This window comes from Amphiura filiformis, chromosome 19, assembly GCF_039555335.1.
Source record: "Amphiura filiformis chromosome 19, Afil_fr2py, whole genome shotgun sequence".
NCBI classification, from domain to species: domain Eukaryota; kingdom Metazoa; phylum Echinodermata; class Ophiuroidea; order Amphilepidida; family Amphiuridae; genus Amphiura; species Amphiura filiformis.
Genome location: NC_092646.1, coordinates 10,762,785 through 10,784,952, shown reverse-complemented (window position 1 = coordinate 10,784,952; position 22,168 = coordinate 10,762,785). Strand labels below are relative to the sequence as shown.

The window sequence follows — 22,168 nt, the reverse complement described above, 5'->3', positions numbered from 1 at the left end:
ATAATTTAGTCGACCCTTCCTTTGATCATATATTCAGGGATCTACACTGCATACTGCAAATGCAGCTTAAGTGGTGATGGAAAAATGGGACATAAATACGATGAAAAATGTATGAAAATATCATACTTACACATTTATTTTACTTAAAATACTTAAAGGTGTATTTGAAAATCAGCTTTCCAAAATAAGTTGGATGTTTTAGAGCGTTTGCGATGAGATATTGCAGAATTAAATAAAGTAGTAATTTATGAATGACAGCTGAAAAGTGAACATTTCTGAGAGATCCCTTGTCTGACGCAATCTGCGTACTGACAGAGGTGAAAGGTCATACCGCCAATCCGGTTATCTGATTGGTCCATGCGGAGGTGTGTCTACATAATTAATGATAATGAGCTGAATACGGATTTATTGATAAATGTGCTCACATGAAGTGTTGATAAGGATAACAGCATCGACTTATAGCAGCGCTGATTTATTGATATTTTGATGAATTTCCATCGGATTTTGTTCAAACTATCTATCAGAAGACTGCCACAACTGGCTTTTGTGTCTTCCTTGTATATGTTTACTTCAACAAATCTAACGGGAGTGATTTTACAGTGAATATAACCACGAGGGTAATACAGGAAACCGTTCAGTACGTGCGATTCGTTCACACACAGTGTTGCTTTTGTCTGCTGTTGTTTTCTATGGGAGATACCCGACGCTGACTAATTCAACGTCTTTTTGCACGGAATTCCCCAATTTCGTGCAGCTTTTACACGTGGATATATCCAGGACGACCTGGGAAGTTAAAAATTTATTTAAGGTTTGTGTTTGATGGCCGAAAAGGTTGGATTTCTCGCCGGGGATCCTGACTCACGATGGGTTTTGGGCCGTATTGCCACTCGAGATAACATCGAAAGATCACAGGCTATAGATCAGCTGGCTACCTGGCTCAAGGGCTTGCTAGAATCCCCATCTGAACCTGGAGGAGACCCACCAGCAGAAGCTGAAAACTGTTTGGCTGGTGCTTGTTGTAAGATTGACCAAGCTCAAACTAATCATATAATTCTTGTGAAACATCTTGCGAGCATATTGCGATTATCAATGCAATGTCCGTTCATCGATGTGAAAGAAAGATGCGGTGATATTTTGGTTGAGTTTAGGGTAAGTATATAAAGAATTCATGCAACACATTGTACAACCAAAAGGCTAACTACTAGTAGCAGTATAGAAAAATTATTAAATTCGTGTACATCTTGGTCTTGGAACATACACTTGCGTGGCTGTGCGTAGTATTAAAGCTGTTGTACGCAGATAACATCGCTATATACATGTATATAGCCAAAATAATAGATTCTCGATCATTTATTATTATTTTGGCTATAATATGGATGCGCAGAGAAGCGTTGTACGCTCGCGTATTAATAACATGATTAGTTGCAGAATAACAAGCGTACTAGTGATGTACACGAATTAAATAATATTTGCTATAGCAGCAGTAGTAAAGTACAAACACAGCTATCCTAGAAAGCGCCAGGTAAAAATAAATGCAAGATTCTGTTAAAAAAATTGGCACTAAATTTTATTTTTAAAGTCACAGTGTCCATGGCATCATGTTCGTGAATGTTTGTGTGACTGTCATGACTGTAGTGTCATGATGTCTGACAGCTATTAATTCAAGTACTGATCACTCAAATTGTAGTGGTACTGGTGTAGTAACCAACCAAGTACAGAAGGAATCTTGCATTTTGCTCCATGCTAATATTTGTTTGCCTATTTTTGCATTTTTCTCAAAAATCATCGCGCATTGGTTGCAAGTAAGATATGTACGGTATATTATTAAAATAAGGGCAAGGACTACAACGTGAACTACTGCACTGGAAATTTTATTTCAGCACAGACGTAACAGTTGTGGAGTTACAGTCAAAATGAGGGAAAACCAGTATTTGATCAATAAATCAATAACTACTTGCCTTGAGTTGCTGAATTTTCAGTGCAGTAGTTGTAGTCCTTGCCCCGGCTAGTATAATATATGCTGTTATGCATATCTTACTTGTCACCATGTGCTATAATTTTTGAGAAAAATGCAAAAATAGGCACAAAATTGGGCAGGGGTGTAGTACCCCCTTAAAGACAAACGTGACAGCTGATTTAATATATGTGTACTTACAGTTTACACTGTAAGTTTGTAAAACATCCTTACATTTTCATTTCCTTCAGATACCAGGGGTTCATTTCACTAAACTTCTAACCCTTCGTAACTCAAATACCATAACCATTTGTAAAGTTACGAATACTCAATAGTACTTGACGTAACTTCACGAAGGGTCCCAGTACTAGTAAATCCAAATTACTTACGAAGGGTACCGTTCGTAAGCGAGTTAAATAGTGAAATGGAAATTACGACTCGTCACAAGTTATGAACGATTTTGAGACTTGTGAAGCTTCGTAAAGTTTAGTGAAATGGACCCCTGGTATGCCAATAATGAACCAAAGTCAAGTTGGTATCGATCTTGACTATTTGAATGTGCACAGAAAACTAGTACAAGGAACTAAGTTATAATACGATGTCCTCATTCACAAACTGATACTATCTGTCCATCGTACATACAGTATAAGACTATTACCGTACGGCAGCGTGTTGAAGGAATAGTACACAGTCAAGAATAGGCTCCGTCACCCGCTGTTTTGGATCCCTCACAGTCTCCTAAAACATCAAAAGCGTTGCACGTATACTTACTTTTAAAAGACTTGTCCTTTGTCACATACATTGTAAAGTAGGGCCAACTTGCCTAGAAATGGTCAAATTTTGGCAAGAAATATCTCTGTGTATAATCCTAGATATGCAAGTCCCACATCACATCGATATCGACGATCATGTTTTTTACTGAAGTTAGGCTAGGCTGGACTGGCTGGTTCCCACCAGCGTCATGCACGTGACGTGACACAGCTAAAATAAACGACCGGAAATCGGGGATAATTAAAACGTCAACAATTTAAAAATACGCAATGACAGTAAACTTAATGGCGAGCGGTTCGAATTTTGAGCCATACAAGTTTACGTGGTGAACTAACAGAAAACGATAAAGTAAAATGTGAACAGATGCTCTCAAAACTCGAGTATAGGGCCTTTTGACCATGGCAATAAAAAAAAAATGTGTATCCAGAGAACCACTAAACCCAGTGACTGCTCCCCTCATTTCTTCTCGGGTCAAGCGGTCACTGTGTCGCAGTTCTCTGGAATTCTGTACCTGTAGCGTGTCTTGGAGTATAGCGTTTTTAAAAAGGCCGTACATAATCTCCATGACTACATGTAAGGCTACCGTCAAGTGGGTATGTCATGCAGCAAGATGCTATCCAAAATAATTATGAATGCCAAAGTTAAAAAGGCTAAGAATTTAGAAAACAGTCTTAGCCTACATGTAAACCGTACCAAGATTTTGATTGCTTAGACTTGTTTCAAGTCTTAGAATTTTGTGAATACAATTATAACAAAACATGGAAAACTGCATGTGTGTTTGGCCCATTTTCCCTCAAATTGCAAAAATATTAAAATTAGACTTTTATTGCCAGAATTAGAACTAATCAAAAGATTAGGATTTAGTTATGTTATGTTTCATTGGGCAAAACAAGATTATAACATTTTTTTAATTCCAAAAATTTGAGTGAATGTATTATGTGTAAACCGGCAGCTATTTTTAGTAAATAGTCCCGGTAAAAAGTAGGAGCAAAGGAAAAACTGCAATTTATATACCGGTACTGATTTTGGTTATTTTTAGAGTCATTTGATAAAGAACAAAAAAAATAAATACTGGCCCAACCACTTGACCTGAAAGGTCCGTCTGCAAGTGGCATAAAACATTGTTTTTTTTCCATCGCCTGCCTTAATAGCCATCATTATATTATCCTTTAAAGGAGGGACTCAAAACAAGTTTCCCCCAAGATGTTACATTCCTTTGCCCAGGAATTTGGAATTTTTCAGAGTAAATGCAGCTTAGCTTCCTCCTGTGCTGTGATTTAGCATGTTATTGCCACTATGCCATCGCATGTACATCTCCAACTAAACTACACGTATCGCAAATCCACTGACATTTACTGTGTCATCAACCCATCAATATACACACTCACTAGCTTTTCAAAGCATGCTTCAATCACAGCTACTGGAATATATGCAGCAAAGGTTCTATTCATCTTGAGTCCTCTGCCCTGTGGCTTCGCAATCAACTCGGCTTTGGCGGCAGTGATAATTGTTGCACTTTATGTTTGACAAAATTGGATAGCATTATCAGGCAACTGTTACAATATCACAAGATTCTGTGAACTTACAATGTACGGTACATGTAGATGCATACTCAGCATACGGTACATTTAATGTTGCTAAGGCCAAAAAAAAAAAAATTGTTGTGTTGCCCTCAAGTGAGAAAATGGGAAAGTTGGGGCGGACGGTCGGATTTTTTTTTTTTTTTTCTTTTTTTTTTTTTCAAACCTTCAGTTCTTAAAAATCTCCTCAAATATTAAATAATGCTTCTTCAACTCGGGGATATTTGTCAATTCTGACTTCTGGATACCTGTTAGACATCAATTAAAGACTAGTCTTTCAATAAAATATTAATTTTAAGTGAAAACATAGATTTTTTGAACAAATCTGTAAAAATCATCATTCAAAAAAAAAAAAAAAAATGCCGACCCTGATTTTTCAGGATTTAGGACCGGGCGGTTGAGGGCAACACAACAATTTTTTTTTTTAGGCCTAATGCTGGTGCTGCACTGCTTTTCTATTCTAATTTTCAACTAACAAGTGCAAACAAGTAAACATTTGGGAATTACGAAATTAAGAATGTTCTATTCAGTATTTTAACTCGCATTTATATTAGACCAAAAAAAAAAAAGGTTTGTCTCAAAGCTTATGCTAGCGTTTGTAAAATCGTGTGATTTGGATAAAAAGAAATGCAGAATTTTTTTTTTATTTCTATAGTCTGATATATTTTTTTAAATTTTTTCCAGAAAAATAAGGCGAAAATCAGATTTTTTTCCTCAAAATACCATAAAAATACCAAGTCGGCAACTAAAAAAAAAAAAAAAAATTGCATTTCGCATTTGTTTTCAAACAACACGTGAGCTTTGAGACAAACCTTTTTTTTTTGCCTTGTATATATTCTTATCACTAAGAAATTGAAAAATTATTCAGAATTTGTTCTTCAATTTTAAAAAGATGTGTCATTTGGAGTTTGACCTGTTCTTCACAACACTCTGATGTACAGAGATACGGGATGAAACTTTTTAGCTTTATAAATACTACACCCCTGGCCAATTTTGTGCCTATTTTTGCATTTTCTCAAAAATATAGCACATTGGTGACAAGTAAGATATGTATATTATAGGGGCAAGGACTACAACTACTGCACTGAAAAGTCAGCAACTCTAAGCAAGTAGTTATTGATTTATTGATCAAATATTGGTTTTCCCTCATTTTTGACTGTAACTCCACAACTGTTGTCTGTGCTGAAATAAAATTTCCAGTGCAGTATTTGTAGTCCTTGCCCCTATAATATACATATCTTACTTTTCCCCAATGCGCTATAATTTTTGAGAAAAATTCAAAAATAGGCACAAAATTTGGCAGGGGTGTAGTACCCCCTTAACTTTTTAGATTGAATAAGTCCACCATCATTTTTCACCAGACATTCTTGCTACGCATCCTGGTCATAATCTGGCCGACCAAATTGTGTACATCCATTTTGTATAGATTATGTATTGTATACTTTACAATGCTAAAATCACACCTTTAGAACCAGCATATTGCAATAATTGCAATTGACAGATGTCCACTAATTGACCATGTGATTTTTAAGTAAAAACACAATCTGACAAGATGGATGTACTGGTAAAAAAGATTAGCATGTAATTATAAAAATTTACTTAAAAACGATGTACGCACACATTTGAAAAAAATTATAAAAATAAAATGTTGTTACATGTAGGGCCTATTTAATTCAATCATTTGTATTGCCCTTTTTCAAATCAGGTCTAATCTGTTTGGCTGCAAGTCCTAACAACAACTAATTTCTAACCTGTATCATTTTCATATACCAATACTTTTAATTAAAAACAATTAGTAGGGAGTTTGCCCAATGGAGCATAACACCACATAAACAAGCCTGATAAATCTGCAGAACTCATTTACCATCGCCAGGGAGGAAACCAATGTTATCCTCTGCACACCACTGATAGATAAATCCAGTGACATTGCCCTATTCCGAGCCAAATTTGTAGAATGTAGATACCGATATGGGGTATGGTATATTGTATATTAGTGGAAAGCTTAAAGAAATCACATTTTGAGAGCCTGACCGAACTAGGTCAGTGTTTAAAATATACAATGGTTCACCTCAAGTTCACATCGCAGTATGACATCGTGGCGTAAAGTTAATCTCACAGAGTGTACACGGCTACACGCACGAGTACAAGGGCAGTTTATTTAATTAATGTTTGCATGTCTCCGAAATTACATAATAAAACATGTGGGTCAGTCACTAGATTTGTCACTATATCAATGGACACTGCTTATCCAGCTTATGTAATGTTTAAAACTGTTTCATAGATTGGATAGTGCGATGTAATGGCTGAAATTGATCTAGAATCACTGTCATTGTATAACATGGCAAAAACACTTCACATCCACTGGTTTGTCTACTTAGTGGTGTGCATGATCAGATTGAATAGCATTGATGCATGAATTCCTTGCCCTGACAGTTTAATAAACCATCCAACACTTCACACTTCCTTTGACCTGAAGCGTAGATTATGCCTGAAGAAAGGCCAAAATTGACCATGACCAAAATAGTTCACATTGTTTTATCAAAATAAAATTTCTATTATGATCTGCAAGTTCAACTTCACAACTCGACTCCTTCAAGGATATATTTTTGAATGATTTATCACAGATCCTGTAAGCAGGATCTGTGGATTTATACAGTAACAGCATGCAAAAATAATGTTATTTCAAACAGTTTTTAGACAGTTACTTTCGCTAGGATGTTATTTTCAAGAATTTTGTAAATTGTGATGGAGCATCAAATTTTCAAATTTTAAATCTGTCTGATTGGAGTGGACTACCATGATTGAATAGGTGTAGCAGAGCAAAATACTCCTCAAATTTTAGCTTTTTTTACAATGTAAAACAAAATGCTAATAACATCACTGCTCACAAAAATCATGTTTTCACTAAATATTGCTATGCAAAGGACACCAAGTATTGTGTACCACTACCCAGTGTTGCCAAAATTTTGGCACATTGGCTCGCCAGGCCGCGGTAAGGGATTTTAAAGTAGCCAAATTTTTAGGCTTCGTATGGGAAGTTACTGATCGATCAATAGATGTCACAAAACCCATTGTAATTGCAATTTGGAGTTTCAGAGACTCAACCTTTTACAAATCGGCTAAATTGAAAGGAAAATATGTCAAATTATGGCCTGACATTGGCACAAGTAGCCAATTTTAGGCAACTTAGCAGCATGCTATTTTGAGAATCGACAACTTTCAAGTGATTGCCAAGTAGCCTAATAAGGCCAAAAAAAAAAAATTGTTGTGTTGCCCTCAAGTGGGAAAATGGGAAATTTGGGTCGGACGGTCAGATTTTTTATTTTTTATTTTTTTTCCAAACCTTCAGTTTTTAAAAATCCCCTCAAATATTAAATAATGCTTCTTCAATTAGGTGACATTTGTCAATTTTGACTTCTGGATACCTGTTTAGATATTGTTTAAAGACTAGTCTTTCAATAAAATATTAATTTTAAGTGAAAAACATTGATTTTATGAATAAATCTGTAAAAATCATCATTCAAAAAAAAAAAAAAAATGCCGACCCTGATTTTTCAGGATTTAGGTTCGGGCGGTTGAGGGCAACACAACAATTGTTTTTGGTCTAAATGCGCTGCATAGGCATCACTGTGTGTACCATGCAGACTGCAGTCCACGTGGGCCCATTAATTTAACGATTATTTATTGCTCAATGATCTGCGTAAAAATACCCGGGAAACTGCAAAATCGGGACCTAAGTGCACATTGTAGCTATTTTTAGTGTCGGCTTATTGACAATGACAGATATTCATCAATATGACTACTAGTGTACGTACTACGATATTTACTACTGTACCTTCATGAAATAGTATTGTTAACATAAGCAGTCAAGCAGTCATTCAAATTGACTTTGACCAGACATTGACACATATTTGCCGCCTTTTACCGGATTTTCTGGATATTTCTTTCAACAGGATTTTTTTCTTTCAGCATGCATAGTTGCATAATGCATACATGTATTACTGTAAACAAACATTTGTAAACACAATTTTCAGTGTGATTGCTGACCATGTATAATGATGCATTGTCAAATTTATTTAGGACAAGTTAAGTAAGCATGGGTAGGTTCAAGTTCAATTTACATAAAAGTGTTTACGGTTTTTAAATAAATGAAATCTTACTGACTGATTTGAAAGTGCAATGGAAACATAACATGCATCTATAGGTAGATAAACCTGAGAAAAAACTCTGGAAATACCTGTCTATGCGGGGACTTGAACCCCAGACCTTCCACTTGTTGGGCAGGCGCTCTAACCACTGAGCTACACAGCCTGTCCCTGATAATTGATAAACGGCTCAAGTCTGGTACTGATGGATTAAGAGCAGTTTAAAACAGGGTTGTTGATTTTTTTTCATGTTTTTTTAATAAAAAAAAATCTGATTTTTTTTTAATCGGAAGTTTTGAAAGGCTTTTCCCCTTGTTTTTATCTGTGATTGTTTACTAGTCTACACCTCAGTCAGAGTACTTCAACTGTAGTATCAAACAAATAATAAGTCATTCAAATAAATGATAAATATCATTATGATATCTTGTGTCAAATTGTAAGTTGGAACTTCAGTTTTCAGTACCGTACTGTTCTTGTTTAGAACATAACTTTTGGGATTTCATGCATAAATTTAAATGTGCTATGGTACAGTACAATTTTTTTTATTTATGATAATTTTGAAAAATTAAATTTTAAAATATCTCTCAATTGTAGAAATTTCTAGAAACCTGTCTTACACACTTCCGTGTTTGTTTGAAAGTTTGCATGTTACCACCAGTAGTGGAAAGATAAACACTTAACAACTTGAACTTTGGACCAACTAAATCTAATAAACGGTAAATAATCACAGGTCTTGATCATGAAGTGGAAAAGAGCCAGTAGTTTTAAGTAAATGTTGCCCCCAGTTGGTCTTTTCTTGACAGTTTTATTTGAGGGAAAATAGGGTCTTTTGGGTATTTGGCAGGCAGAGTAGCTAGGACAAGTGGTGCACCAGTTCTGGGTGCATACTGCATTGTGTAAATATGCATTGCACTATTGCATTTACAATTACATAGTGAGCTTTTAATTTGAAAATCAAGCTCAAGAATCAGATCACATAAAACATCTAAATTTTGTAGGCAGGTGCACATTTCTTAAAACTTTTCAGGTACACTCTTCTGTGAAAATGTAGAACTGGTAAGATTCTAGTTCCTCGTGCCTGAGATGGGGGGTTGCATGCTCGAGTGAGCAGCGCATGTCAGAGAGGGCACAATCCCCTCCACACTGAACAAGTGTTAGTGAAAACAATGTTGTTATAATAATAGTTCACTCAGTCACTATATTTTGTCATTAATTCAATTGTCATTTAGTCTTGGGTAGATTTGAAAATTGAATGTAGCAAAATATTTATGGTTGATAAACCTTCCTAGAATTAGAAATGGAAATGACAGGTACCGGTTTAGAAGGAAAACAACATGTTGATCATGCATACAGTACATGACTACCCTGGATGTCAAAAGAAGTTATACAATTTATTATTTTCCCTTTCCCGTTCCCCTTATTCCTTGAAAAATGAAAATGCACTTAGCATCAATTTGCAGTTTTGAACCTTGTTTGTAAATTGTAGTAAACTTGCTGCATGGTTTGTGTTATGCCGTTTTGCTACATAGTTGCCCTTTTTTGGACAACATCAAACTTGTTCACACAGACCACCGCATTATCAGTAGCAATAGCATGTTATGCTTGTTAAAAACAGGAAAAGAAGAATATCGCAAACATTTCCTTTTTATTATCAAGCTGATGTAAGGTTTTTTGATGCTTCTTGGAGATGTGTTGATAACATTCAGCGGTAAACATGGTTTTTGGCTATTGGAACAGAAAGGAGTAACAAAAAGGGAGAGAAGACAAACAAATTTTGACCACCAAACTACAATTTGTTTAGTAACTAGTACATTCCTAAATTTGTGCTCACGGAGTCGCTGATGCTTGCTGGCTACTTTGAATTATATGTCACAAATTGAATTTTAACCATTTACCAGTTGGAACAGGAGTGAAAAGAGAATATCATATTTAATTATTGTTTACACTGGGCAAAAGTCATTATCGTTTGTTTCAAGTGTGGCCGAGGATTTACGTTCAACCTGATCATGAATTTGTATGTATTTACAAATACTGATTATATTTGCCTGGTGATGGACTGAAGTGATCAACCACAGGTCACTTCGATAGCAGTGTTCGAAATAAGCACTTAATCTGGACACTTGTCCTCTTGTCCAAAAATCACTGAGGACAACCATATTGAGCTATGTACTTATCCCCTGGACAACCACTATATTTACCTCTAAAATATGACACATTTTGGGGATACCAAAATGTTTTGAGGACAAGCAGAATTTATGCTTTAGTTGTCCTCGGGACAACCTCCATATTTTCCTTATTTCGGACACTGTCGATACGGTTGGTAAACGGTAAACACTAAAAAGCAACTTTAGCTAATGAAATCGATTTACAACTTTTGTCCAGTGTGAATGGGGTATAATACCCAATTTTACCGCTTCAATTACATCAATTGTTCAAATAGTAAATCTCATATCACTTGTGAGCTCCTTGCAGATAGTAAAATGCAAGGGCAAAAAATTAAATGATAGAATTAAGTTATTAGCAGTCTGACTTTTGACATAGTGTAAGAGAAACCAAAACACTTAAAATTTCTAACTGCAGAGTAGGTTTTGACCCCAATTTGTGTAGGATTTTTAAAAGTAAATAGCTAATACCAGTTGCATTTGGTATTGAACCTCTCATTCATAGAATTTTGCAACGTCACTCATTCTACATGTTAATTTTGTGATTTTAAAAATCATTAAATATTAAATGTTTATTGATGCATGTTTTTGTGAGTATCCTTGCATGTCATGTTATTGTAAGTAGAAATTTATTAAAACGTATGTTGACAAAGTTGTATTGAACCAACTCTATGAACAATACCGTAATGTATGAGTATTACCTGTGATTTGGTAGATCTTGTGAAGCAATAATAATAATAAATCAATCCCTTTTTTTCCGCATGTGTCATATTTGGTGTTATAAAGAACACCGTAATTGAAAAAAAATCTTGAGTGATAAGGGTAGTATACATGTACAATGTAGCAGTTACAATGTGTAGCTGTCAGCGAAATAATTTAAAACAGATTTACCTTATCAACAAAGAAGGGAAGAGGCCTTTTGCATCATACACTGGAACATAGACCCCGTTTACACAGAGCCTGAAGTCGACTTTAGTTGACTTTGAACTCAACTTCATTTGTGTGTAATTGTAAACAGGGTTGTCACAATTTGAACTCGACTTCGGAAGTCGACTTTTGTCGACTTCAAACTCGACTTTTGCAGTATAAACGAATACGTAATTAGAAGTCAACTTCATTTGGTTATTTGAAGCATGAGCACTTGATGCATAAAAGTCAAATTCACAATTTGTTTTGAAGGCGACTACTGTGTAAACACCCTGTTAAGAAATAATTTATGCTAATCCTTAGTCGCAATCTGAATTCGATGTCGCAGTTGAAGTCGACTTCTCTCAGTGTAAACGGGGTCCTAGTAACATTCAAACATTACACACTAGCACAAGAAATCAAATTAATGATGCTTCATTGTTATTTCTTCATATATAAATATCTCTTATACAAGGGAAAGAAGAATCATGCATCGCACACAAGCACAATTAAACATGAAAAATGGAAACATAACATGCATAGACAGATAAACCATAGAAAAAACTCCAGACATACCTAGCCTGTGTGGGGACTTGAACCCCAGACCTTATCACTTTAAATCTGCCATTCAAATATTTTGGGAAAAATTCTGATAGGTTTATGCATCATTTAGAACTTGCAATATCACAATGAATAATAATTGTAAGTAATACTGTACACTTTAAAAGCAAACTGAAAGTAAACTGCACTTGAATTGGACAGTTAGGCCTAAAAAAAGTTGTAAAAAATTGATCAAACTTTGACAAATAAAAATAACTGGATAATGAAAATTTCAACATGTCTGTGCATGTCGCGATAAAACGGAATAATTTTTTCATCCTTTTAAAGCCTCATAGGCACACAAACTACAGTGACTGCATGCTGTTGTCGTGAACGTGAGTATGTTTTTCCATGCCTATGTTGATAAAGTTTGCTGTGGGCCCATTTCATGAGACATCGTGGGAGATGTGGTATACAGTTTAAAAATATCAACTTCCATGTAATGGTTTTGAGATTTGTTTCAACAAATCAGATGAGAGTTAGCGCAGGTAAATAAGAATGAGCTGACTTTGGATCTCTCTCAGGTGATTGAAAAGCTTTTAAAAGGTGAATATTTTATGATATATATGAAAACTGCAACTTATCAATTTCATAATTTGGCAGTTTAAATGGGCCAGTTGAAGATATGACCTTGATCTTCCACACTGGGATAATTCAAATGGGGAATGAATGACTCCATTTCCCTGTGTGAGAAGTCTTCTAGAGGGGGTGTGTGTGTAGTTGGGATAGCTCAATAGGTAAAGAAAACTACACATTTCCAACTTTCTGTTTCAAAGTTTTACATGATGGTTTTTGCTTGATGATGAGACAGACTCTCATTTTCATTGTTATTAAAATATTAGTGGACTTCCCTTGTGATATTTATTGAGAGAGGTAGTGAAATGTAAGCAGTGTTTTTCTCCAGTTAGTGTTTGGTTTTTAATCTGCTGAACAATTTGATGCAAAATTGGTAACTTTCATGAATCTACCTGTTTAAAAGGTTCCTGTGGTAAAGAAAAATAATTAACTTGAACAATAAGTTGTGGAATGTTAACTTTCACATAGAACTGTTGGAATGATTATCTTAAAAGCTACTCCAATTTCCAACAATTTCAGTTTGCACCGTATTATCCAAGAGCAGATGAAACACTAGCCATGCTAGACGTTAGAGCAGCTCAGCATTTCTTAATTGGTCTCTAGTTATTTGTGTGAAAATTGATATTTTGTGTGTGTATATTGAAAGCAACCAGCAAATGGTTTCATACATTAAGGGCTGGGGTATGAACGTTTGGACAGTATTTATTTTGGGGGATTAGAGCACATCAGACATATCGAATTGCATTCTGAATACTGAAGAATGTCATTCTGATATCAAATAATTTTGGTTTTTGAAATTCGCAATTTAATACACATTTTATGGCAAATCATTAAAATTGATATTTTTGATATTTAACAGTACTGGTAAACTTTATAAATCTGATGATTTATACTTAACGTGTATGTAGGTGGGATGAAATGTCGACGATCAATTGAAAATTTTGACCTTTCGTATTGAAGATATGGATTTTTTTCCCAAAACACCAAAAAAATTTGGCCTTTTGGGGAAAAAAATCTATATCTTCAATATGAAATGTCAAAATTTTCAATTGACCGTCGGCTTTTCCTCCCTGCTACATACACTTTAAGAATATATCATTAGATTTATATAATTTATTTCGAGGACTGTTATATATCAAAAATTTGACAAATATCAAATTTTTATAATTTGTCATAAAATTTGTATTATATTGTGATTTTCAAAAAATGAAAATTATTTGATATCAAAAAGACATGCTTTGTATTCAGAATGCAATTCGATAGGTCTGAGGTGCTCTCATGTCCCACAAAAAATACTGTCGAAACGCAATAAACGCTCATTTTAGATCCCTTAACTGCATGCTTTTGTTTTTTTTAAATATAACTTGATGTTCCAAGTTCTATAGAGTGTTTTGAATTTATAGCACCCATTTTGAATGAAAGACTACTCTGTAAAAAAGTGTTTCAGAAAACAGATCTGTATTTATTTTTATTTTTTAGCTCATACTACTAATCAAAGTCATGCAAAGTTCTAACCAATATATCCAAAATACTGTGGCAATATTTTATTCAAAGATTGATTTTGGTTATAATGTGTGATCTGGAGGTACACGTAGAAAACACAATTTATAAAATCTTGGCCCACTCACTTTTAAGCATTCACAATGCACATCACATAAATGCTCAGCTTGGGCACCTCTGTCTAAAACTGACTTTCATTTGTGATGTGGGGTGTGTGGACAGCATTTCAAAACTAGGGGTCTTTTGGTGACCGGTTTGACGCCAAATAAATTGGGGTTATTGTGGTTGGTCGCATAGCCCTGTCACCCATTTTCAGTGAGTAATAAAATAGAAGATGTGTGGTAGAATGCAAGTGTTTTCAGAGCCTTTGTAATTGTGGCTTTGTATTTTATTGTCACTGACATACCCATTATGAAGTACAAGTATTCAATGTAATCTGGTTGAACAGAGGATTTTAATATGGGCAGCATTTTGAACCACAGGTTTGACGTAAATTGGCATCCATTCCATACTCCAATCCATATTAGTACCCGAGGCTACTAATTTCATCAAAAGCTATCTTCAGTAGATGGCCATAATATAATTTAAATGGGATGTATAATTTGAAGCTCTTATAGTACAATGAAATTAATTGATTTATTAATAATAAATTTCTTATTGATCATCTGTGAATAAAAAATTGTTTGTACATCCAACTGACTCTAATCTTGAAAATGTTGATGTTATTGCACAGTGGAGCGGCTCTAATTTTAAAAATTTTAGAAAAAGTTTTTTTTCTTTTCAGAATTCTGACATCCAGGCCTACTCAGTATAACACTCAGTTAAAACATTTTCTGTACATTTCTAAACTGGATAAAAACATGGAGTGTCATACATGACATGTAGTGTACTGTAGTAGAAAAATATCTCCAAATTTAGGCTTGTTTTTTTTCTTTGATTTTAGCCAATTAGGCCTATTGATCATGGTATGTTGCGATCTTTAAATGAAAACCTGATTTACCAACCCTGCCTTTTGAAGAGGTTCTTATTTGGACAAACAAACAACATTTTCTTGGCCTTATCTTCAGTAGATGGACTGGATTTGTAATTCACAAAGTGCCAGCCTATATTCAGTAGAGAAGTATCAGAATCTTGCTATCTTCAGTAGAGAAGTATCAGAATCTTGCTATCTTCAGTAGATAAGTATCAGAATATTGCTATCTTCAGTAGATAAGTATCAGAATCTTGCTGTCTTCAGTAGATAAGTATCAGAATCTTGCTATCTTCAGTAGATAAGTATCAGAATATTGCTATCAGTAGATAACTCAAAATCTTGCTATCTTCAGTACTTCAGTAGATGACTCTACGAATTCAAAAATATCCCATACAAACACGGTGCAAATGCACCATAAAACTCTCAGGCCATTTCGCTAAGCTTGTCAAAATATTATTCTGCAGGTGCACCAGTCAGTTTCTGTCATTAAAGCTAGTCAAGTCTTGTATTGAAATTGTATTTGAATTATTAATACCAAAGTGAAATAGCAATGATAGGTAATGTAACAGTGGACATTTTCGTGGTGCATTTATTTTCGTGAATTTTGCATTCTAAGCAGTTACCGTGAAAATAACAACACACAAATTTTATATTCCTTTTGTGTGTATGTCATTGTAAGGAAGCTTCAATTTGCAAAATTTAAAACCACCTGAAATTAATAATTGGCAAAGTGCAAAAATTAATCTTGCAAAAAATGTCCACATTTAGCTCTGTTTGTGGATTGCAATAGTTTTCCACTCACAGGAGTTTTGAGGCAAGATTTGCATGATTTAAAGGAATTTGTGTTAGATTTGCAAAACCACAAAGATTTGTTTTATTCTTGCATGTTTTTGATAACAGAAATTAAGTACCGGTAATGTGAAATTTAAATCTTGAGAATTTGATTTGAAGTCAGTGACAATAATATGGATATCCTTGGCCTCATCATGACATTTGCATAGATTTATTTCAGGATCTGTGTTTATGTACAGGCTTCAATAGAAAATAAACCAGGTACCCGTAATCGAAATCTTGTTACCTTATCTTCATTTGGTCTTTTCAACAACGCTTTATACAGTCCCGGAATAGGTGGAACTTGTCAGAGCTTATAATGGTTCCCAATCACATGGTGCCATCTTCAAAACGAACATTTATAATAGTTTTAATACCATGTAAAAATTTCTACTTGGCAATTAAAAAAAAAAAAAATTAACTATTTATTTTAATGTATTTAGTAATGGTATTTTAAATGTTGAAAATAAAGGGGATTGAAGTTAATGTCGTGGAATGATTTGTCATTATTATATTTGTGTGGGAGAATGCCGATATTTGAAGGATTTGAGGAGCTCATTACTTAGTCATCAGTTACCATGGTTACAGAGATGGTTAGTTTCTGTGATGGTTGTTTATCATCTTTTATGCCATTTGAATTAAAAATATTAGTCTTCTTAAATTGCATTTTATTGTGTTTAAAACCAATGGATCAATATTTGGAAAATGAAAAAATTATTCATGAAAATTGATTTTCCCCAACAATTTATTTTACCGAATTTTCATGAATAAACATAAACAATTGTAATCAGTACAGTATACATCAAAAATTCAGAATTTAAAAATCACTGATCAAACAAAGGTAAAATGCAATACAAATGTGCCCAAAATTGCATTATACACACAGCCTGGAAATTCCCACAAATCACAATACAGTAATGACCAGTATTTTGAATTATTGTCTTAAAATGGTGGGGCTCAAGCATTTGGCATGTGCGAGTACATAATATTATATGTGTGTGTTGGGGGGGGGTGTTTGCAATATTTTTAGCTGTTCAATTCCACAATATTTAGGCCTAGAAAGAAATGTTTGTATTACAAAACACAAGTTCACCACAAAATACATTGGTAAACAATAATTTGTAATGTTTGTTTAAAGCTCATTTCCTGAATCAGAGTTGTGCACACAGCAGTACGAATACAAACAGGCAAAACGTTTTACAAATTTTAATACTAAATATTATAGTATTTTCAAATTCAAATATGTGACCGTACACCACGAATGAGCCGTAAATGTCCTCAATTGTATTCTGAGTTACAGTGTAAAATGGGCATGAAGGTCATATTCATAGGTATTTCAATTTGGTGCTACGTGTATCTCATTAAATGAGGTACACGTAGCACCAAATTGAGGTACCTATGAATACGACCTTCATGCCCATTTTACACTGTAACTCAGAATACAATTGAGGACATTTACGGCTCATTCGTGGTGTACGGGTCACATATGAAAAAAATGTTTTAGGCAAGTTGAAAGGGCAAAACAAATAAACTTTTTTTTTTAAAGCCTAATAATAAATTTACCATTTTCTCAATATTTGGTGAGCTATTGATGTGTTGATAGGGATGATTGCACACGGGTACATATTTTAATTTTATTGACTGTTTTTAATTGTAACATCCTGTAATTTTAATGAATGAAATAGCAATTGCATGAGTTTCATATTGCGATAGTTAAATGCAGTAATATTCCATTTAACACAATTTAGAATTTGAATTTCGCAAGTTACACTAACATTTAAGGAAGTAATCAAATTTGTGAAGGTACGTGGACAATGCAGTTTGACATTTTCTTGCATTGACATTTGGCTACAGTGAATAAGTGTATTGTGATCTACATACATGCATTGTGGTAAGGTGGGTGTTCCTATGCACACATGTACGAAAAAGACAGCTTCCGCATGGGTATCTTTTTAACCTTTGTCCGATTTCACCTTTTTTGTAACAAGTCTATTACCGGTAGGTATTTTTTCGGCTGTCCTAACCTCTTTCTGAATTGATCAATTCTAAACATCATAGCTGTTATCAATTGAAATATGTGATCTATTTCATGTAAGGTTTAAAAAAACCAAAAAACAGAAATTAACTTTGAAGCTATAGATAGGAGAATTAACATGGCAGATTCTACCGACATGCGGCAGATTATACCATCATGCGGCAGCTGGAAATAAGGCAAACTTTTTTTAAAATTGGCATTCCTAACATTCTTTTGCGGTGATTGAAAAAAAATGTTTCCAATCATGCTCTTTCATCAAAATATCAGTATTAAATTTTGATAAAAGACTTACATTGCAATTATCTAACACTGATTTGCTTTCCCTGAATACATTAATTAATTCTAATTACCGTATTCGTCCGAGTATAGTCCCACGCTCGAGTATAATCCCACCCCCCATTTTTCGAAAAATTTCAGAAATTGTAAAAAAAAAAAAAAAAAAAAAAAAAATTTTTTTTTTTTTTTTTTTTTTTTTTTTAAAGTTTATTTTTTTCGGTTTTGGAGTGTCCATGGACCTAGACCTAGACCTAGGATCATTCATGGTTGACCTAAAAAAAAATTTAAAAAAAAAAATTTCAAGATATTTTGTATTTTAATATGAAAATTGATAATTTGTATTCATGTCATACTCTATTAATGATTTCAAAATGCATTGAATTTGAATGCATTTTGAAATCATTAATAAAAGTATGACATGAAAACAAAGTATCAATTTTCATATTAAAAATACAAAATATCTTGAAATTTTTTTAATTTTTTTTTTTTTTTTTTAAACATTAATTATTCTATCATCTAGGTCTAGGTCCAGGGACACTCCAAAACCGGAAAAAAATAAACTTTTTTTTTTTTTTTTGAAATTCAAGTATAATCCCACCCCCCAATTGTGAAAAATGTTCACATAAAAAACGGGTGGGACTATACTCGGTCCAATACGGTAGTACCTTCAAGCAGGAAAACATCAAAGTACCATACAAATTATGTTGATAATGATTGAAAATGTTGGTGTTTCAAGTTCAAAAATTACAATTAAATTCACTACCGTACTAATAATCAAAATTGTGCACAGTTGTGATGCAGCACATGATGTCATAAAAAAATGGGGGGGGTTGAGTTCAGTATTTCTGTTGAAAGCATTTTCAACCTTAAAAATTACACTTAAATTTGCTAACATCAATTGATCAAGGCATTCATATTATTTTATAAGTGAAAAAGTATCCCAAATTCTAACTATTTTATTTTATTTTTTTCTGTTACATCTTCATTATCAATTATATCCAACTTCCGACAGATTTTGCTTGATCACATCACATATTTGCAAATTTTGAAAATGAAAAGCCTGAAAATAAAGGCAGCATGAAAATTTCAACTTTAATACAGTAACATTGTACTTCAGCTTTGAATTTTCAATTGAGGAAGATAAAATTGATCTTTTCCTGCTTACCAGTGAATTGACTAAGCCCACCTTGCGAAACAAGTCAAAGGCAGCGATATCATCGGCTTTTAAAAATTTAGCCGGATTATGAACCATTATGGTCCGTTACACATTTGCAGAAGCCGTAGAGTAAACCAATCCATCAATTTGCCAGTGTTGCCATTGCTGCATTTAACAAGCCCAATTGGGCTCTTGAAATCTGCCTGCTATGGCTCAATAAGAATCTTGCCCCGACTTGCCTAAAATTAAGCTACTTGCCGTACTTGGGTTGGGTGTATAGGCCTACTGTGCAAGACATCTTTTCATCATAGCATACACATATATTTTGGTGCTACTGCTGTAGTATTTTTCTTTTTGCTTTCAGCAAGTGTGATGTCAATGCTCATTTCATTTCAATGGATGCAGTTTGAAATCATCAAAGCATTTGTTCATAGTTCATAGTGGTGGTTTCAACACGTTGATGTCACCTAATTTGGAAAAATGTGGAAAAATTTCAAGCAATTTGCTAATCAAGCACATATCAACATTTTTGGATACTAGGTCACTGTGCATTAAGTAGTGTACGTTGAATTTTAGGTGACTTGAGAGCTCTTGTCGCAGCCAAATTGGTGCGGTTTGACCCCGGTGTCGTCACTTAACATTCAAAGGCGTAACGCATGATCGTTCCCTAAGTCAAAAATACCCCCCTATTTTGCGCGGTTTCAAGAACATTTTCGTCATTTTTTACCCCTATTTTACTCGAAAATGGGTACAAATTAGCCTTAAAAAATACCCCTATTTTTTGCATTTCAAGTACACTTTTACAAAAGTATCCCTTTTTTAACATTTCAAGAACACATACAAAAACACTTGTTCTGATTAATTTTCTTTTCTGAGGGTTGTCCTTTTAATAAATGAGGAAAATAGCAGAAAAATATATACAAATACATCCAATAGGATGCATCAAGTGTTTTATATGATACACTCATGACAGTTATCAACAATGCAATCTTTCCTCTTTTTTTTTGTTGCAAAATAAAGCTTGAATACTTTTTTTTTCCAAAATAATGCTTGAATGTGACCAATACATACACTGACTGACAAAAATTAAACACACTGATACAATTGAAGACCAAATTAAGAAGACTAGTTTGCGATGACATCCTGATTACCAGACCAAAGATGCTGTACTGCGCAGGTCAGCAACCAATCACACTCCGCCTTTGCCCTGACGTCAGACGCAAACTAGTCTTTTTTTTAAAAGTCCCATGGAATCAGCGGCCAAACTGGGTATTAGTCCCCAGTGACGTAATCGGTGTAAACAAACCATGAAACAAATACAGCCGCGTCGAGCGTGTTGCTGAATATTAGGCGGGATATTAGGAGGGCAAAAAGTTTCACAAAAGTGAAATCCAGGAGTAGGCCTAAATTGAGCGAGAAATGGTAAGATTTCTTGGGATTTCAACATTATCATGATTCACAAAAATATACCATATTTCTTAATTTCGAGTACATCGTCGTCAAAAACAACCCTATTTTTTAAACATCGCGAACATTTTATGTTCGCGAACATAGTTTAAAAATAACCCCCTTTTTCCCGAAATTGGGAACGATCACGCGTACACATAGTCAATGTTAAGTGACGACACCGGGGGTTTGACATGGACAACTTTTCATCAACACTACATTTCACTCTGCTTACACGAAGAACTGGAAGAGGCAAATCAAATCATGTGGCTGGTATAAGATTGTGTGTGCTAAAAGGCTGCCTAGTGTGATCTATGCGCTGTTCCACTTAAAATCCATACACCCCATGAAAGATATGACCAATAATATCCCACAGGGAGTGTGAATTTCAAATGGAGTCACCCATTTAGTTTCCCACTCCCTGTGTGGAAAATTAAGGTGATATTTTCCAGGGGGTGTTTGATTTCAACTGGAATAAGCGCAGTGTAGCTAGTTACCACTATGTGATGATGGATAATGTGGCGATATGCAATGAAGCATGTTTTCTTTCGGATGATAAACTTCATCGATTTCAAAAGTTCATGTGTTTATGGCGTGAGCGTGAGATGCCTATTACACGAGGGAATTTTATACAGCTCAAGTTGATATAATTTTATACAAATGAAGATTAGTCCCAAGTGACTTCAGGTTTGTGTTTGTTGACAAATTTTGATGGGGCTGATAATTAATCATGCAATATGCTAGTTAAATTAAGTCTTATAGATAATAAAGTTAAGTTAAAATTTATTTATGCTTTAATGACGTTAAAATTTCTGAGTATTTTATAAATAGAATTTGAAACATGCAAAACAGCAAAATGAATTCAATAATTGGCATTCCATGTTTAATAAAAATGCACATATTACAAAAGCACGTTTTGAGTAAACATTTTGAAGCCTTCATCATGAATACCTATACAACAGCATACCCTATACAAATCAATGAATGTTGTTGGTTTTTGATTTCAAGCAAAATAGAAGTTGTAATTTGCACATACCTGTAAAACTTGGTGCAAAGATTAAGGGCTGTGAAAATTTCCACGACTATACAGCATGTCTTTGGATTTTGGAATATATGGTGGTTGTCAACAACTCCTTAATATCAGCAAACATGTCATCTTCATCACTTAACATTTTCGTCTTGTCCTCAACTGATGGAATCTAATCACTTGAGGAAGAACGGAAGAGCAAGAGGTATCTATCATCTTGACCTTTTATA

The 22,168-nt window shown here is 34.3% G+C and overlaps 1 protein-coding gene and 1 non-coding gene across 2 annotated transcripts in view; one reads left to right on the top strand and one right to left on the bottom strand.

Moving 5' to 3' along the window:
• The first annotated feature begins 430 nt into the window (after positions 1 to 430).
• Positions 431 to 22,168, top strand: part of LOC140140909 (sestrin-1-like) — a 142,118-nt gene continuing 120,380 nt past the window's right edge. The window contains 1 exon segment of the mRNA XM_072162663.1: positions 431 to 1,149. Within this exon segment, the coding sequence (XP_072018764.1) occupies positions 820 to 1,149 (330 nt within the window). The 5' untranslated portion in view covers positions 431 to 819.
• Positions 8,544 to 8,616, bottom strand: Trnav-aac (transfer RNA valine (anticodon AAC)). The gene has a single exon. It is a non-coding gene; the product is annotated as a tRNA-Val (tRNA).